Source organism: Megalopta genalis, chromosome 17, assembly GCF_051020955.1.
Source record: "Megalopta genalis isolate 19385.01 chromosome 17, iyMegGena1_principal, whole genome shotgun sequence".
Classification (NCBI taxonomy): Eukaryota; Metazoa; Arthropoda; class Insecta; order Hymenoptera; family Halictidae; genus Megalopta; species Megalopta genalis.
The window spans coordinates 7,351,216-7,370,302 of NC_135029.1; the positions used below are offsets into that span (position 1 = coordinate 7,351,216).

Consider the following 19,087-nt stretch of genomic DNA (forward strand, 5'->3'; position numbering starts at 1 on the left):
CGAACATCAGGATATTTAATGCGTCGCGACTACAATGGAGCACAAGTTATCATCACGGTTCTATAAGCATTACCTAAAGCGGTCAATACTGATCGAGCAATCTCGCGGAATCTTTCGCCGATGCATCAAATGCCTCATGAGCGTCCCGATGGTCGGTTTAACGGGCACGCACGGTGTATGCAGAAACTGGTAACCAGTTTTCATTGACCGGTTGGCTTGTCGCAAATTCGTGCATTCGGCGAGCTTATCGTCCGAACGCATCTGGGCCCAGCTACGGGGAACGATCCACAGCGTGCCGGTGCCACGGTGCCAGACGAACCTTATCGACCTTGCCGATCAACCGTGTGTAAATACTTGCATGTACCGTGCGGGTGAAACGTGGCGGCAACCAGGCGAACGAGAAGGATCTAATCCGACATAGGCGCACGAGAAACTGGAAGCGGTACTCCTGATTGGCCGGGAGTGGGAAAACAGGTAAGCACGTTGGCTGGAAGTGGAAACGCCGAGGAGGTAGGGGAGCGAAAGTGAGCACAGCTCCAAGAATGGGCAGGAAGAGACAGGCTCCTTTAGCCTGCGGCTGAAACTTTGACGGATAATATAGTGTGGAAGCGTCGCTTGTGTGTCCACGTTTCACCGTGGACTCGTTGCATTACGCGCCTCCTACCCGTCATTGACCGGTTGAAAATCGGCGGGCGAGCACAGGGAAAATGAGATTGTGGAACAAGAGCGTCGCTCGATCGAGGAAAGCCTGCTGGCCAGTCGAATGAGATTCCCGCGACCACAGTCCGAAACACAGGAACGCAGCGTGTGCAAGGTTATGGGTGTGCTGCTGCTGGCGCGATCCGGTGGATGTCAGTGAGAATCACTGACATCTATGCAGTTGTCGTTGAAGAAAAATCTTGTGCTCGCGACTCGGTGCATAATCAGTTAACGCGCAACTGCGCGCAACCGTTCGGAAGTGAACGCGATCCGTCATCTTTCGTTGCCGATCACGGACACCGCGATCAATCCGGAATCATGACGCGAAAGTTGAGCAAGTTCTTGATACTTTTCGACAACACGAACCTCTTGTACTTTCCCGGCCACTTTTTGTCCGGCCGGGTGATCATCGAGTTGGACGATGAGGCATAGTAAGTAAGCGATCTATTGGTTACAACTAGACTGCGATTCAAATGCATTCATGGTATCTGCGCATTCTTCAAATGCAAGGACACGTATAAATTGACCAGGTCTAATTACGTTCTTCCTTCTCCTTTTTTACGACAAGTAATCCATTAGTTGATGATGGAAACTAATTCTTGAACTTTGGTTCCTGTAAAGTCACCCATGGAAATGAGAATTTGCATATAGATCCGCGCAATCTAGTTACAACACATTCGATTATATTCGTTTCATCTATGCTGGATTTCGTGAAGCCATCACGTGGTGACGGCAATAGTGAGGGAACTATGCTAGTAAAGTAAAAGATGTTACGCGAGGTACCCTATTCATCGTTGAAGAATTAGTGGCGTCTAACGAAAACCCACATTGTATGACAAATTCGATTTAGTGGAATATTAAACTGTTGCTATCAGCTTTCAAACGAATTAATTTTCATGATGTAACAATGCGTATGTTCGTATACCCGTGAAATTGTATAAATTACGCCAAATTAAGTACGTTTATTATACAAATCTGCACCGATTGTATTTAATTCCTTTGCAGGCGGTTGACATGTCCCACAAGTAAATAAAAACACGTTTGTAATTTGTATTTTTAATATCTCTTGTGTCATACACTTCGAATGCGTAACCATAACTACGCCTACGCTATTGCTCAATTGGAATCGCTGGGTAGCGTGTTTTCATTCTACCAGAATCAATTAATTGCAACCTAGGATGCCTTCATAAGCAACATCGATAATAACTTTTGTATGATTTGCTGATATATAGTTGCTAATATATTTGCGTCACAATTCAGAGGAATTTCAGAATTAACGAATCGACAAATAATACAATCGTAATAAAGTCAACGTAAACGTATTGACATAATTAGGTATTGTATTCGCGATAAGCACCGTTCAAATTAATGAAGAAATGAAAGGTCTTCAAAATGTTACAATCGATTCGATATTGAACAAATAAAAATGAATTTTATTTTTATAAAAATCCTTTATAGCTTTCGAATAAAATTCTGCCAATTTACTCGTGCAACTTTTTAAATAACATAATTTGTGAATCGCTCGAAATTGATATACAATTAAAATGTTGACGAACATAGTCTAAATGGAAATGTTAATTGATCGAAATATAATAAATTTCTTTTTTATGTTTCCTTGCTTTCGTCTCGTTGATAAAAGAAATTCAGGGAAATAATATACTAGATCCGAAGAAAATAGAAGTATTCATTAAGCAAGACTGAATAGAACTAAAATTCGCGATGTTACACCGGAACATAAACATCGTTCGTCTATTTCGTAAATACTAAAAGTTATAAATAATAAATTTTAATATATAAAAGATGAAAATCGAGATAACAATTCTGGACGTTGCTCTTCGAGTCAACCCTATGTTTGATTCGCATAAAGGTGATGCTCGCAAGCTACACAATTTACCAATGTTAAAGCAATTTCGTATGCAGACAAAGTGTTATCTGAATAACATATTTTCTGTATTACAGCGTTTCAGGATTGCATTTCCACGTCATCGGCGAAGGAGTGGTCCGCGTACGTAGTCAACGCGCCGAGAGGGTTTACGACAAGGAGAACTACATAGATTTTCGTATGAGATTACTAGGGGAACCAGGTAATTAAAAGAGATTACATTGCGACGCATTTAATGCAACCAGTCGACTGATTACAAAAATTCCTTGAAACAATTACACAATGCAGTAGCTTCGTAAGGATTTATTTCTCCTCTTAATTCTATGCACTCGGATGGCGACTCCCGAGGCACCAATCAAATTTACCGTAACTTCAACAATTTTTACATCACTGAAGTGTATTAAATAAACTGCTAAAAATTCAAGAGTGACACGAGTAAGTGTGTTCAATTATGTATTCAAAAAGAGAATGATATCCAGAGAGCATGGAAATAATAAATAATAATTCGAATAAGTTTAAGATAATACGACAGTATCTTTGAATTCAATCAAAAGTTTTCACGGATTTATATTTGATTTATCTATTTTCGCCATAAATGCATATAATCCGTATTTTGGTCATTTAAACGCAAACAGCCAGAATATATGCAATTTGGATAACAGGGTTCTAATCATAAGCGTTTGTATAAAAACAACTGGTTGGTTAACTTTTATTCAAACAAGTTCAGAGATAATAACAGTAGTTAAGTTGTTTTAACAATAAAACCAAAATAGTTTTTCTAATCTACAATATTTCCATGTTATTTTGATCTATCGCATTTTATGGATATGGTATCGAGCCTTGTGATCTACGCAACATTTACTCTTCCAACGGTTTTTTGGAACATAAACAAGTTTGATAATATTACGAATTACTTCGAAACGTGATATAACAATTATTTAGAGGCACCTCAGAGTCGCCATTCAACGACAAAGGGTTTCTCGTTACACAATTATTGAAACGGCAGTTGTTACTTAGTATTGCGGATGATAGGGAGATAGTGTGTTGTTACGCAAAAGTTCCACCAATGAAATTACGAATGCAGAACAGAGACAATCGAATCGAATTTTGAACGCGATCGTCTTATACGTAGATTCTTTATCGATAGCGTTTCGTATTTCTAAATAAGTTGCTGCGATCGTGCATCAGAAGATGTAAAACAAATGATCTAAAAGAAGCGATGTTCTCTGCGCGGCTGTCTAGTAGCAGTCTAACACAGGTATACAAAATGGTATGCATACAGTTGAACGCTGCCTCCGCATAATCATGAAAGAGAAAAGAATTCATGGTGCATTCTTCGGACGCATGTGTATTTAAATTCAACAGCGAAACAGTCTCGTATAGAATATTTTTTTCATACAATCGTCTGCCGCACCTGTGGTTCATGCACAGCATAACAATGCCAAAACTGTTCTTTGTTTTCCGTTCGCCGTTCGATGACACCGCCACCCCAGGAGAAGGACCGTCGCTTTTATCGCCGGGAATTCACAGCTTTCCATTCAAATTAGGTCTGCCCCTGGGTTTGCCGTCCACTTTCTTGGGCAAACATGGCTGGGTCCAATATTATTGCAAGGCTGCGCTCCGCGAGCCAGGTGGCCTCACGCACAAGAATCAACAAGTGTTCATCGTGATGAATCCCATCGATTTGAATTTAGAGCCGCCCATCCTGGCGGTGAGTTTCTTCTTCATTATAATGTAGATTGTATCGCGGTTTCACGTTTATACGTTTCTTTCGTGCGGTACAACGATAGATCGAAATCCTTTGGAAAACCATCCGCGTATAATGATAGTATTCCGGTCGTTAAAGGCTGAATTTGAATATTTATGTCGGAATATAATCTTCGATAGAGCCTCTTAGCTTTTCTACCGCCGGCATCGTTATCAGCTTCTTTTTTAATTAGTACGAAACATAAACGTTATTTTTAACTCATCCATAATTAAACTACAAAGTACTATATCGTAAATACAGTAAAAACGTAGGTAAACTGTTGCGAGTGACAGCGTAATCGAATTTTTTAAACCTTGTGCTGCTCTGAACAAGGACGTATTTAAAAGAACATTTTACACATGGACGGCGGGGCTTGAATCAATTTGGACCTCGAGTATAAACATTGACATTTGACTATTTAGTTTCTGACGATTAATACAAATTTTCATTTAGAAAAACTGAATCCTCTAGAAGCCGTACATTAAAAGTTATATTGAAAGAAATTAACAAATAAAGTTATAAATAATGTTAAACATACTCGGTTATATCTTTGTCAAAGAAGTTTCCTGGACGAGTGCTAATTACCGCGAATGTGAAGGTCCTCTTACATTGTAGGTATTAATGTTTTATCTAAATTCGAATCGCTGCTAAATAGTTCAAGGTTAACAGTAACAAACAATTGATATTTTTCGTCAAGGACAGACACGACTTTGACATATTTTATTAATTACAATTTATTTGAAAAGAACAATTTAAAATATAAAAAGTATATTTTATTTAATAACGTTGCTGTAAAAGTTAAAGTTTCAGTTTTGTTTCTATATTTGCAAAAGAGAAACGTCGCAAACTTGTGAATGCTATGAAACTGATATTTGCATAACAGAACAAATAATTCGATAATATTATCGAATTGTTTTTCGATATAACACCTTTCCGAGGAGAAGCAAAGAATAAATATTTTCAATTATATTACAAAATAGGACGTCTAAACAGAGAAATAATTTATTATCATCACGTATGATTGTAGTCAAATAACTAATCTTGATAGAAAAAAATGAGTTTTTGATTATATCGTAAGCAAAAATGTCCCTTACATGTAGTCTTTCTTTGATGTTAATTGCAAGAAACAGTTGCTACTAAAGCATTTCTCAAATTTTTCCATTTTAACATGGCTGCACAAATTTCGCTAGAACGTCCATTTGACATTTCCATGACAAATCTATGGTAATCAGAAAATTCCAATTTCGAATGTTTAGAGTATACTGATATTGAATCGATCACTATAATTTCCTCGTATAATGTTATAGATGCAAAACTCGCCGAAGATAAAAAGAACTAGAAAAATCAAGAAAAATGAATAGGTCTTTATGATAGTATAAGGTATATTACATGATCAAGCTAAAGAAGAAAAGCATTAAAAATCTGGAAGAAAAACGAGAACAAAAGACTCGCGAATATAATATTTAAGATGATGTGTAACTGCACAATAGAAATCGTTAAGTCACCGTATTTATAAGGTACCATTCAGCATATGACAATATCTATGTATTCGTTATGATTTATGTTCCTCTCGTACGAACGTGAGTTGACTGTAATTTGTGCATCGCATGATTTCATGGTGGCGATTATACGCCATTTATGAATCGTTCAGCTTACACTTTCTACCCCAACCGTGCAATTAGATGGATCCATGGTAGTAACGAAGCTATGCATCGTAAATTAATAGAAGTTGGCTGATTTTACCTCAGTTACAATTATACTAAACATGACACCGACCAGGACAACCATTTCATTTGTAATTTCATCGCGCGCAACGTATCCATTAACTACTAATCTTTATATAATGACGCCCTAATGAGAGAAACATCATCGTCTCGGAAGATGTCCCGACCATATTTGCTAGATTTCGAGCTTCCACGAGCAAGACGTAGGTACACGGCCGTGTAATTTAACATTAAATGGTCGTTCCAATTACATATACATTAATACAGTAACATATAAATTAGTTGGACTTTGACCTAAACGGTATTTACAGGCGTATGGATTAATATTGCGACCATCGCAAACCATTTAACGAGAAAATATACCGGAGAACTTTGAAAAATCTCCCGAAGAACATGTTTCTTTTTTCACGCACGCTTTCTTCGTTGCATGCGATTAAACGAATACTGGACACGATTTAGCATAACCGAGTTCTGGATAGTGGTCACCGACCTGCGTAGAAAGCGATCACGAATCGTGATCCTTATAATTGTGCAGCTTTTTCATTTCCTCGATCAAAGTATCAATTATGATCTCGTTATTTCATCCTCGCTAAAGAAAACTAATAGTTACGGTCTTCGTGGCATATTATTTTCTAGATAATAATAAATAATGGTTAATAAAATTGAAGGTTTTGATACAATACTGAACAACTCGTAAAATATCGGCAGTTCATTTCATGCCGCGCATCGTTTCAGATGCACACCAAACTGATCTTTCAATTAACTAAACATTCTCCTTATGACACAATGTCTATTAAAATCGTCGTCTATTCGAATCAACTTCATTTGTTTTCTACGATCGAATTTTTATTTCGAGTGTCAAGTATTATAATAAATAGTTTTCGAATTCATGGAATACTGTTAGTGTGTATAGGTTTTGCACTAAAAGTTCTTTCGTATATCAAATTCACCTTTTGGCGAATAAGACAGATCAGAATTAACCGTTTTTTATTCGAGTTTTAAATTTAATATCAATTTTATTACAAATTAATTATAAATATGTGAATTTAATTTGCAAGAGGATGATTTTCATGCGTAAATTAGCGTAAGTTCTGCATTTGACATGAACTTAAAATGGCGTAAAAATTGTTCAGCAGAAAACGAGTTGAAGAATTTAGATTGATCTGAAAATATTGAAAACTGAAAATGAGAAGTTATTGTAGCAGTTAAAAGAATTTCGAATAAAGGTTTTAGTGATTGTTAGCAAAAATGTTGTAGGGTATATAATACTATTAGCGAAGTTATGAATGGGTGATCTCGCAGCAGATAATTTTATTTAGAAATCTTTTCCACATACTTCGAATGTTACACGATACCTTGTGTAATATCGTTTTTCTTCGTGTTTCTAAATATGTACTTCGTGACCGTGTTACTTTTGCAATATCTTAAGGGCGTTACATTTGTTTGCACATTTAGACCAAGCGCGAAGGAATGTGCTGCTCCCGTGTAAGATCGTAGAGATATATTTACATATCCCGATAACATGTAATATAAGATAATTATTACGTAGGCATGTGACATTCAGCTCCGAACGCGACCGCATTGTTGGATCAACTGTATGTAGTCATATTGAATGCACACGCTTCGCGTTGCATAATCGAGAGGTTTCTATATAACAAGTGATAGCCAATAGTATCGATAACTTGTTGAACGGAAAAATCTACGTGGAATCAAGAGTTTACTACAATAGAAGCATAAGTATAACAGCAATTTAATATGTATAGTTTCATATATAATTTTTTATAGATTGACAATTGAATGAAATATTTTATTGTATAAATTCAAATTGAAAATGTCATAGTAGAAATATAATTAATTAATTGAAAGACATAATGACAATGACAATTAAACCGTCTTTTTAAGAATTCTTTCGTAAATTGTTATTGCAACAGCATTACATATACTAACGAATCAGATACAATTTCGCGTATCTGTCATCTTTTTATTAATTGATCACATCTTTCGCTGATTCTACATAAATACTACATGCTATACATAATTTTGTTTACCATTACGCAGTTGCCGATGTTCGTACGTGAATTTTTAACAATTAAATTGAGAGGCAACTCTCTTTTGTTGATCACACAATTCATTGTAAAAAGCAAAACTAAAAATACTATTGGTTTTAGATATTAATCAATAATAATATAATAAAATGAAATTCTGCCTTGCACTTCAACAATTTGCGCATGCTATAATGTATAACAATCTGCAGTTTATTAACTGCATACTTGTTTTTTAAATGTCGATTTGAAGTTAATGGTCAAATTAAATTGGCTAAATGAAGGACAAATGAGGATTTAAACTCAAATTGCATATCTAATGAAGTAGGAAAGCGTTATTTTGAAATTTTTATTATAAATGAACACACGATATCGAAAACTGTTACAATATCCATTTTATGTTTTGAAACAATTATCGTGAATCTTAATTTCAAGTTATTATTACGAAAAAATGTTGACCATTATTTATCGGTCTTGTGTCGACTTGAAAATGGTTTCAGAATCGATGGTTGGATCAAAGAAGAGATATAAAGCAGTGTCAAATTTTACACTGATGCATACCATAATACCCAGGATTGGTAGTTAGTAAACAAAAGCTTAGATTTGTTGCTTTCAACTTGCATTTTATTTTATATTGTAGCTAATATATTATAGTCAACTCTTTGAGGCAGAAAAGAAACAAGAATAGATAAAATAGCGGTCTTGGAACTGATATGGTAAGCAATACGGAAACCGCAATCAAATAGATAATAGTTGGAGTTCTTCCGAGCAATTGTTCTGAATAAAAATTTAACGGGATATTTTAGTATGAAGTACGTGTTTTTTTTTTTTAACTTTGTTAGGGAATTTTCTACAAAGAAACTATTATACCTTTAGCAGTTACATTGATAAAGTTTATTTGTACGTGTTTCAACGATGTTTTAAAGATTTTTTGAATAAAAAAAGTTAAAATTAGTGGCGTTGCATACTCTCAAACATAGTCGCTATTAAAAAAGATCGTCTCACGTTGTCCATGATTCCGGCAATTTTGCTTGTCTGAAGTAAAAATATGTGGAAGTTCCTTAATTAATATGAATTTGGCTATAGTAAGTGCTAGAACAAACAAGTCGGTAATAAAAAAAAGTGGCGATATTTTAAAATACGATTATCGATTTTTGCATGTTTTGTTGAACTTCGAAGGCCTAAAAATAGAAAAAAATAAAAATTTTTGGTTGAATCCAGTAGGGACTATAGTCAAACATGTATTAAAAGCGTACTTAAAATTTGGAGTCAATTGATTCAGTAGGTTTTGAGATATCATGGACACTGTTCTGAAAAATACAGTTTCAAGAAAAATGCCTTTAAAGTTTAGTATATCGATAATGATATAAGGTCGTCGCATCATTCAAACAACGATAACTTCGTTAATTTCAGGAGTTTGCATGTAAGGTTCCGGATATGTATTTTTCAAACTATATCCTTTAAGAATAGTAAAAAGAAGAAAAATTGTTTTTTCAAAAATTCACACTAGAACATCCCGTTAAAGTAATGACAAGATACAGGAACGCGTTTTCAACAATTATTTTCGTTGCTCACTACAAAAACTATCGGTGCTACTATATAGCAATATTCTATAAACTGAGTTAGGAAATAACAGTCGTTAAATAAATTATAAGTACCTAAATGGCCTACATAGCGCGTAGTATGAATAGAAAACTAACGAATAGAAAGAGATTTATGATACGATAACAAAAGTTTTCGTGAAAATGAAATACACGAACATGTAATTGTAAAATATGTCAACAGCAACCAGCACGGCAAGAAATCGAACAACGGGTCGGTGTCTCCTGTGTCTCGGGAGGTCCTGTTTTCTGCAGGGTGAGTCTAGACAGAGGTGGATATGTTCCCGGCGAAACTATTGGCATTTCTGCGACCGTCAGCAATCGGAGCAAGGTATGTATCGCATTTCGATTCGATAGTTAATCGAAAGAATATCTAACATCGAAGCAGAACCGGCAATAATACGATACCATCGAATATCTTTTAAAACGTGAGTATATTTCGCTGAATTCTCGCAATCGTGGGACAAGTTCATAATACTACGTGGTGCATAACTGTGACAACTACTGACCATCTGAATTCTTAGTTAGTCGTTTTTTGACATTGGAGTAGGAATGCGAAGAAATGAATCATAGATGATGAAACAATATGACAAACAGTAAACTTAAATCTCATTACAGTTCCCCTTTTATGTAAAATAACATAAACGAGAATCGTGTGTTTTTCAACCATTGCATTAACGACAGCACCAACGTTCATCGTACACGCTTAATCTAATTTAACCTATTGTTTGGCAAATTCAAAAATTTAGTATTTAAATAAATGTGGCATAATAACCGTAAATACGAAGTCGGTCACAAAAGTATTGTGACACCAGTCTCGTCCGAAGTAACGAAAACCTATTATGTATTTTCACGATCCTTAATTGTTTACAGCTCTCGTAAAAATATTAACCGATATCGATGATATTTTCAGCATGTATATAAGTTACCGAAAAGAAGTTAAAAAGTATGAATTTTTTTTTCTTGCCACCTCAATTTTAATTTTCGCAAAAAATTTTTGGCGATGATTCATTAAACTAGATCCTCTAGCATTTCAAAAAGGATTCAAGTCATTTGATTCAACGTTTTAAAATTTATTCCGTGTTAAAAAATGTCCGAATATTTTCGTGACTGACTATAAATATTGATCTGAAATTTGGCAATGCCACGTGGAAAATATTTTACGAAGAAGGTAGAATTGCAGCGTAAAAGGAGAAAGGAATTGACATTCGAGAAATTGCTCGTCGACTGAACGATCAAGTAAAGTTATTCTAAACATCTTACATGTCTCAGCGAATTCTAATCATGGTAAGAATAAAATGTGCTAACCAAAGAAGAAATCGAGTCCACATACCGAGCAAATAATTATAAAAACAGTTGGCATAGGGTTCCACAAGAAAATCTGAATTTTGTAGAACAACAATTAAAGTCTGTACCCGAAATTGTATCGTGTTATAAAATTGCGAGACTCGAGTACGCTCGAGAAAACTATGCATCGAGACTAAAGAAGCGGTAGTTAATTTTAGATCTTAAAATGTTTCAACTTCAACTTATTTAATTTCTTTCATTGATGATCAGATAATTTTTTCGCATGAAAAGTAATTTATCCCGGTCAGACCTGATGGTTACAGTTCATATTGGCGAAACTTTCGAGAAAAGCCACGGCATTTTTGAAAAAATAATTTTGGCGGGTATATAAGATAAAATTGATGTTACTTAAAGAGAATAATGTTTCTAACAAACAGTGTGATTAGTAGTCTATGGATTTTATACATTTATGGCAAAATTGAGTAGGTGCAATTTAATATAGTAAAAAGATTAAAGGGAATTTTTAAATATCAGTGTATTATTCTCAATCAATTAAAAGGATTAAAGAAAGAAATAACTTGCTATTTAGTTTCTCTATCTTGCAACTGATATAGACAATTTTTGTTTTCCATAAAAATCCGCAGTATAGTGATTAGAATGAAAAATTTCCAACCTGGATTTGTCCTTTATTGTATACGTTTTTAATGAACTAACATTGTAAATTGAAAGTATTCATTTTGAATTACGTTGTGGCCAACAAGTAACGTAACTTTGTCTTAAGCAGTTTTTTGTGGGACCATAAGGTATAGAGAAATTTAGGTATATTCATTCATTCATTCATTCATTCATTCATTCATTCATTCATTCATTCATTCATTCATTCATTCATTTATTCATTCTCAAAGGTTGTACTTTTCCATTTTTGACATGAGTGAGCTCGTTGATCTGCACAGTTCAATTCCACTTGTTTGAAGCAGCTGGTTACTAGCATTATTTTTAAACAATTTACAGCATTTGAGAACGGTTTGAGCTCTGTATTATTCGCTGAACTGTTGTAATTCTAAGATTTCTTTGTATGCTTTTGTATTTCTTTGACACCTAATGGTGCTATCGATGCAGAATCCCGGGCATACATTAAAATGGTTTCATTTCAGAAAATTGTTATTTTCCCGTAAAATAAAACCGCATTTGTTAAAATTTTTATCAACGAAGAGTTTATGTTCTTTAAAGTATGTGTATTGATTGAGTTTACTTCAACATAAATTTCTTCTTTACGGCATTTTATATAAATGAACACTAAGCGGAGTCCATTATTATTAATATCGCACATTCAATCTTAACCATTTCAATCGAAATTTTCTTCTCATATCGTTTAATTTGCCTATTTAGTAAAGATCGACTTATAATTTTGTGGTTAATAGCTATTCTTGTCTAGCTTCGTTATTCTTAAATCGTTATGAATTATCTCCACGTCGATGAAGAAAGTCTCTTTATAAAAGAAGGAAAGTTTGTCGCGGAGTATGTTCATGAAACGCACGCACAGTGATGTCAGACAGACACGTATTATTCGATAGGTGACTATGAAATCGACTAAAGCATCCCTGACCGAGACGATTCAATACCTGTGCCGAGGTAAAGTCCTCGCGAGCGAAACTCGAGAGTTGGCGAGTGTTTCTAGAGGGAAAATTCGGCCTGGCGAGGGCGAGGAATGGTTGAACGAACAAATGTATGTTCCCCCGTTACCGCCTACCAATCTGCGAGGGTGTCACCTCATCAACGTTCTTTATCACGTTTACGTGAGTAAAAGCACTCATTCCACACTACACAGCTAAGATATTCACATAATAATTATGATTGCGCAGAGCATGACTAATGCACTGCACTCTCTCCTTGCGTCGGCTTCTCTCGCGATCTTGAAGCGTCTCGAAGAAAACGCAGGATTTCTTTTACGTTATTTTGATCGTGAAAGTGTTATAATAGTAATCTCCGTTGCATTCCAGGAGATATGAAAGAACGTGTTGCAACAGTACGATCTAATTACGTTTAAATGCAGCTACTTAATTAGTAAATGAAACAGAATATGTAAAGAATATGAATGTAATACTTTCAGATATTTTGAAATGGAAGCGAAAAACTCAAGACTAAAGAATATTTTATTACACGGTTCTACTAATTTTGTTAGAATAATTCATTATCAACGTGAATGTGGAGGCTGTACTCCTCTATTACTCTTAATTTTGAGAATGACGATAATAATAACGATAATTAATTACAATTTTGATATATTTCATTAATGTCTATAAAAAAGCTAACGTATCTAGAAGGAATATCTAAATATGTTGTAAAATATTGATAAAGAAAATTATAAATGATCCTAACCATATGTAAGTCATATTATTGTCAAAAAAGTCCTGCGTTCGAATGTTAAACAGTATTTTTGCCATTTTGTATAAAGAAGTAATTAAACTTAGAAAGTGATCGTAAATTAAAATTTTGGGAGGTGCTTCTCGAACCCTTTGATAAAAATACTATTAAAAAGCTAAACCAACAAAAGAACAAATTATTGCGCGCGATTGAATGAACTTTCTATACACGAATAGCGTTGGTAGAAGTTAGAAATCACGTTCCGTTTTCAAAATACAAAGGAAGTAGTTTTGCAAGAGGCGTCGGATTGGCAGTGGTACTCAGCGCTGCGTTGGAGCGGCATTTGTATCACTTGTCAGAAGAAAATATTGTTGTACGTTAAAACATATTACATTTTTATTTGTTATTTTACTGTTAAAGAGATTCTAATGAAAAAATACAAAAATACAACAACATTCAGTAGTTCTATTAAACTGAGGATCACCACTATCAGCGTGACAAACCTTGCACCTTGTTTCGTTTGCACTTTGAAAATGGAATATAATTACGTTACGTCTGCCTACGCCAGAGCTCGAAATTAACCAGCACACAACTTGAGGATCGTGAGGACTACGTCTCCTGATTCTCGTCGCGCGTCTTGCTTCCCGCTGATCGCCTAAATACTACACACACACACACACACACACAAAGCAACAGGTGCTCCGACCCGAAAGAGACGATCATCGGGGAACGAGATGCCCGACGGGAGTCAAGAGGCGTAGCCCTCGCGATCTGAATGTTGCGTGCTGGTAAATTCCGAGCCCTAACCTATGCCATCAGTAGGTCAAAGGATCGTCCTTTCACGTCGAGTGATTAACGCTATTTCTACCGATCTTTTGTATTGTATACTTAAACTTAGAAAATAATTTTTAATTAGAATTTTGGAAGGTATTTGTTGACCCCTTTGGTAAAAACAGCGTTAAAATTTTCTTATGCATGTTTGACATATTTTGACTGTCGAGTCACCCATATGTGGATAACGGAATTATATAATATCTTGCTAATTTTATTAGAATCCGCAAAATGTAAGAATGTTGAAAAGTAATTGGTATTATGCAACTTAACTTTCCAATTTCAAAATTTGATTAAATGAAAGACTTTACTTTCATGGAACTTTTGAGATTGTTAAAAAAGAACTTTAACACAAAGTGTTAAAACTTTTGGAATAAATTGAAACATAACAATATTAATATATATAATAAATAATAATAAATATTACAATAATTGTTGTTTATTAGTATATAGGGTGTCCCTGAAAAGTATGTACAAGCGGACACCAGGTCATTTCTCATAAAAAAAAAACATGAAAAAAATATAGGATAACTTTTTTTTGTTTAGGACTCAATTTTCGAGAAAATCGGAATTTAAAAATTCGCTCTATATTACATATATACATTCTTGCGGCTTAGATATGGTTCGTCGAGCAGAGTTGTGCAGAATTACAATTGAATTACTCAAGAAATTATAATTACAAAGTGATTCAATTACGTTCTAATTTGTAATTCAGATTGCTATTGAATGAAATTACAAAGCGATTCAATTAAATTGTAATTCGTAATTCAGATCGTCGTTCAATTCAATTACAAAGTTATTCAATTGCATTGTAACTCCGTAATTCATAGGAAAAACGACGCCGCGTTCATTCAATTGTTATACCTACACAACCATACACGCACATTCACTGTCATACCACTGCATTCGTATACGCGCACAAGAGCGTATGTATAAAGCGAATTTTCAAACCCGATTTTCTTGAAAACTAACTTGAAAACTAAATCCCAAACAAAAAAAAGTCATTCCATATTTTTCTCATGTCTTTTCTATGAAAAATCACATGGTGCCTACTTGTATCTTTCAGGGACACCCTGAATATTTTCGTACTAATGATATTATATCAAACCGTATCGCCGTATTCAGAAAAAAGCGCAAAACACCTTCAAAGTTCAAAATTTGCATTTTTTTTCAAAACCGATTTTCTCAAAAACTATATGTGACCCACGAAAATCTACTAAACATGTTTACACAAAGTTACTGCACATTTACTTGGAATACGATGACCAGATAATTTTTACCCAGAGTTTGTAAATCGGCACCTAATTACTCAGACTTTAAAAAGAGTTTTTAGTTCTTGAAAGATTAATTGGTTTACAAGAAATATTTTCAAAAATATGTTTTGAAAAATTGATGTAAAAAAAGTGAAAATGGTCATAAGTATTGTCAATTGTACAGATGTGAAAATGATCTGTCCTCCGAGGATTAAATAAATGAATAAGTACGTAAAATCTTGGGTCTCTCTTTGTGAAATTATAATATACATATCTGAAGGTACAACATATAAATTATAACTGAACTGCGTATTTTGATGCAAAAGAGATGTATTCTTTCTTTTCATGTTTTCAATAAATTGAAAATTTTTTTTAATTATTTAATTAAAATTAAATTCTTCTGATATCTTTATGGCTCTGTATTTCACTTGCACATTTTTCTATAAATACATAAAATTCGCAGTCCAATCATAACTATATCGCATATAACGAAATTAAGAGAAACATTTTATTCTTTTACAGTTTGTAATTAGCCCAAAGAGTTTGGATAAGGAAATCAAATTGCAAATACCAATAGTCCTAGCCACTTATCCTCTGAGGCAAGAAGGTGCTCCAGCGGGAACTGCACCGTCGAAACGAGGAGCACATTATCCGTCGACGTTGCCAATATTTCGGCCGTGGTTGGACGATAAAGCTTTCGAAATACAAGAGTAAACGAGTTTAATTAACTTTCACCAGCGTCCTTGATAGCTAAGATACAAACTTTTTGGATGAAGACACTCTGGGATTACACATTAATACGACGTATACAGTTTGAAAAATGTGAAGTGAAACTCCTTCGATAATATTAATACGCTTATAATGATACTTACTCTATAAAACGCAAGAAAAAATCGACTATTTATAGTTCTCCCCAAAAATGAAGACCGACTAAAAGTAATTAGAGATAGTTAAATACACTATTTTTAACATATTCCTTTTTTATATTTTTTTCAGATTTTTTAATATAATTCAATGAAATTATAAATTTTAATCGTTTCTACGAAATGACGTGATTAAAGTTTTGTAAACATTATATTATTTTAAAGAGATATTAAAAAACTATGTTGCTTTCTCGAACGTTAACGAAAGTTGGCGTTAACGAAAATTTGCGTGCAAGAAATTTTATATGTACCAAAAAAAAGTTCGAAGTTAGCGACGAATTTTGTTTAGAAATAGCTAAAATAATTGCTATCGTTAACAGGATTACTTTTGCACAGTAACGAATGTATAAAGTTAATATTTTTATTGTATAAATTAATTGAACATATTATATTGACAGAATTGCCATATTTATGTACAGTAAATATGACTCAACAGAAGAGTATAATATTATATGTGTATAAAAAACAATAGATATCATGACAATAAAAAAGATGCGTTAACAAGTTTCCATTATCAAGTTCCCATTTCTCCTTTCAATTTTTCCATAACTTTCTCTACTGTAGTGCCGCCAGATACTACGACGACTTTTTGTCGACTTCGAGATCCCTACAAAAAATTATATTTAGGTACATATTGTGATCTAAGAAAATGTAACCAATATAAAACGGAAATTAGACTAACTCTATCTAAGGAGACGTCTGACTTTCGCATGCCTAATACGGAAGCCAAGTATTTTACAAGTTCCGTATTTGCCTCGCCTTCGACAGGAGGTGCAGATATGGCGACACCCACGGCATCGTTTGAAATATCTACAAAGAAATGATCTTTTTTGATATCAAAGATGTAACTTCCTCAATCTTACTTTCTTAAATTACGAAATAATATTACCCGTTATATTATTATGCTTAGCTCCAGGCTTTGCTTGAATTTTTATGGTAACATTTCCGTCTTTATCTAGACTTACAGGTCCTTTAGATTCCTACCGAAAAATTACTTTATCATAAATGTATTTAGTAAATGTTAAAATATTTGAAAACATTTTAATACTATTCGTCTTTTTATAATACATAAAGCTGTAAAACTCCTTATATGATCGAAAAGAGTGTTTTGTATGAAACATCATCGTTAATCCTGTAATTTTTGTTCGATGTAAATAAAAGAATCTATATTAGATTAGAACTGGATATTTCAAAAGGCATCTAGTAAATTGCGAATATAATGTTGCCATTTTGATTATTCGCACATTCAGAAGCGACATCTAGTTGCATCGAGTATAAAGCGAAAGTGTACTATAGAAAATGTCATGTTATTTTCTGAATAGGTGATCAAACCTCGATCACGTTTTAAATTTTTATTCTCCGAATCAGATTTGGTAAGCTACTTTTTGTATTATCTACTAACCTCATTAACCGTTACTTTCTGAGTTTTTCCACTTTTCTTCGAGGTCTGTTTCGACATTTCACGAACACTTGTTAAATGCTGTAATATTCTTTTATGTAGACACGTATTTCCAAAGTACCACGTCATTTATCATTTAGAAGTGACTTGTATTATATTTATGGTTTACTAACATTATATGAAATATATTCAGATTATTCTCTAACCTCTTTACTTGAGCTGACCAATACATCTGCGCACGTGTAGCAGAAATGCCAACCTTACACTATAGGGGAATTCGCGTAGCGCGCGCATTTAAATTGAATCGATAGGTTATCAGTGCTGTAGATGTAAACGCAAGTTATTTTATTGTTTACATACGAAAAGAAAATAATAAGTTATATATTGAAAGAATTAAATTCACATATTAACCATGATAAAATTTAGATCAACATGCCTAAGAAATTTGTCGGAGAAAATAGCAAAGCTATTGCTGCTAGAGCAAGGAAGGCAGCGGTGAAAGAAGCTGAAACTACGAGAAAAGCTTTGGAAGCAGAGGAAAAGGCATGGCAAGATGATGATAAACAATTGCTAAAGAAAAAACAAAGACAGGCAGGCATAATATTTAAATAATAATTACCACATTCTTTAATGCACATTATTTACAATTTCGTTAATTTCTTACTTACAGAAAGAACAAGAGAAAAAACGCCAGCAACAGTTAGAAAAGAAGGCAGAGGCGAAAGCTTTACTCGAGAAGGAAATGGCAAATATAAAAGTAGGTGGCAAACAACCTGCCGCGAAAATTACCAGAGCTGAAATTGTAGTTGCAACAGAAAAACGAAGCCAGGCAGCAATGAAAAAGAAAGAGGAGGAAAAACCAATCGAAGAAAACTTAAATAGATTGACAATTGAAGAGGAAACTGCACATGGTATAGATGAAGCCTTAACTATTTTAAGGTAAGAAATTATATTTATGACATAATTTTATTCATGTCATGAATTTTCCACCGTGAGAGTAAAGTTAACTATGTTGGTAATATTATCCGTTTTAGTACAAAGGATTCAGAAATTGATCGTCATCCAGAGAAACGCGTAAAAGCGGCGTACGCCAGTTTTGAAGAAAAGATGATGCCTATTATTAAAGAACAAAATCCAACGTTAAGGTTAAGTCAATTAAAACAAATACTAAAGAAGGAATGGATGAAGTCCCCGGAAAATCCACTTAATCAAAAATTAATGTTGAATCGCTGATAATACTCAATTGTGACAACACAAACGTACATAACGACTGAATAGATGGTTAACAGGAATACATGGAATAAGACTTATAAATATAATCATGAATAAATCAAA

The 19,087-nt window shown here is 34.0% G+C and overlaps 3 protein-coding genes across 6 annotated transcripts; 2 read left to right on the forward strand and 1 right to left on the reverse strand.

The window, feature by feature from the left end:
- Positions 1-523: 523 nt before the first annotated feature.
- Vdup1 (arrestin family protein Vdup1) lies at positions 524-16,860 on the forward strand. 2 transcript variants are annotated; one of them, XM_033478531.2, is made up of 6 exons: positions 527-1,130; positions 2,659-2,783; positions 4,075-4,292; positions 9,880-10,026; positions 12,557-12,778; positions 15,953-16,860. In XM_033478531.2, the coding sequence occupies exons 1-6, from the start codon at positions 850-852 to the stop codon at positions 16,142-16,144; spliced, it is 1,185 nt and encodes a 394-aa protein (XP_033334422.1). In that variant the 5' UTR covers positions 527-849; the 3' UTR covers positions 16,145-16,860. The 2 variants fall into 2 exon arrangements, with proteins under 2 accessions (XP_033334421.1, XP_033334422.1); XM_033478530.2 differs by lacking the exon at positions 12,557-12,778 and having other exon boundaries at positions 524-1,130.
- LOC117225194 (UPF0235 protein C15orf40 homolog) lies at positions 16,701-17,999 on the reverse strand. Of its 2 annotated transcripts, XM_033478536.2 has the most exons (5): positions 17,926-17,999; positions 17,756-17,833; positions 17,243-17,333; positions 17,036-17,163; positions 16,701-16,960 (listed from the first exon to the last, which is right to left on the reverse strand). In XM_033478536.2, the coding sequence occupies exons 2-5, from the start codon at positions 17,810-17,812 to the stop codon at positions 16,868-16,870; spliced, it is 369 nt and encodes a 122-aa protein (XP_033334427.1). In that variant the 5' UTR covers positions 17,813-17,833; positions 17,926-17,999; the 3' UTR covers positions 16,701-16,867. The 2 variants fall into 2 exon arrangements, with proteins under 2 accessions (XP_033334427.1, XP_033334426.1); XM_033478535.2 differs by having other exon boundaries at positions 17,756-17,998.
- On the forward strand, positions 17,601-19,087 carry LOC117225193 (coiled-coil domain-containing protein 124). Of its 2 annotated transcripts, XM_033478534.2 has the most exons (5): positions 17,601-17,726; positions 17,946-18,087; positions 18,179-18,343; positions 18,423-18,691; positions 18,787-19,087. In XM_033478534.2, exons 3-5 carry the CDS (start codon positions 18,185-18,187, stop codon positions 18,983-18,985), a joined length of 627 nt encoding a protein of 208 aa, XP_033334425.1. In that variant the 5' UTR covers positions 17,601-17,726; positions 17,946-18,087; positions 18,179-18,184; the 3' UTR covers positions 18,986-19,087. The 2 variants fall into 2 exon arrangements, with proteins under 2 accessions (XP_033334425.1, XP_033334423.1); XM_033478532.2 differs by lacking the exon at positions 17,946-18,087.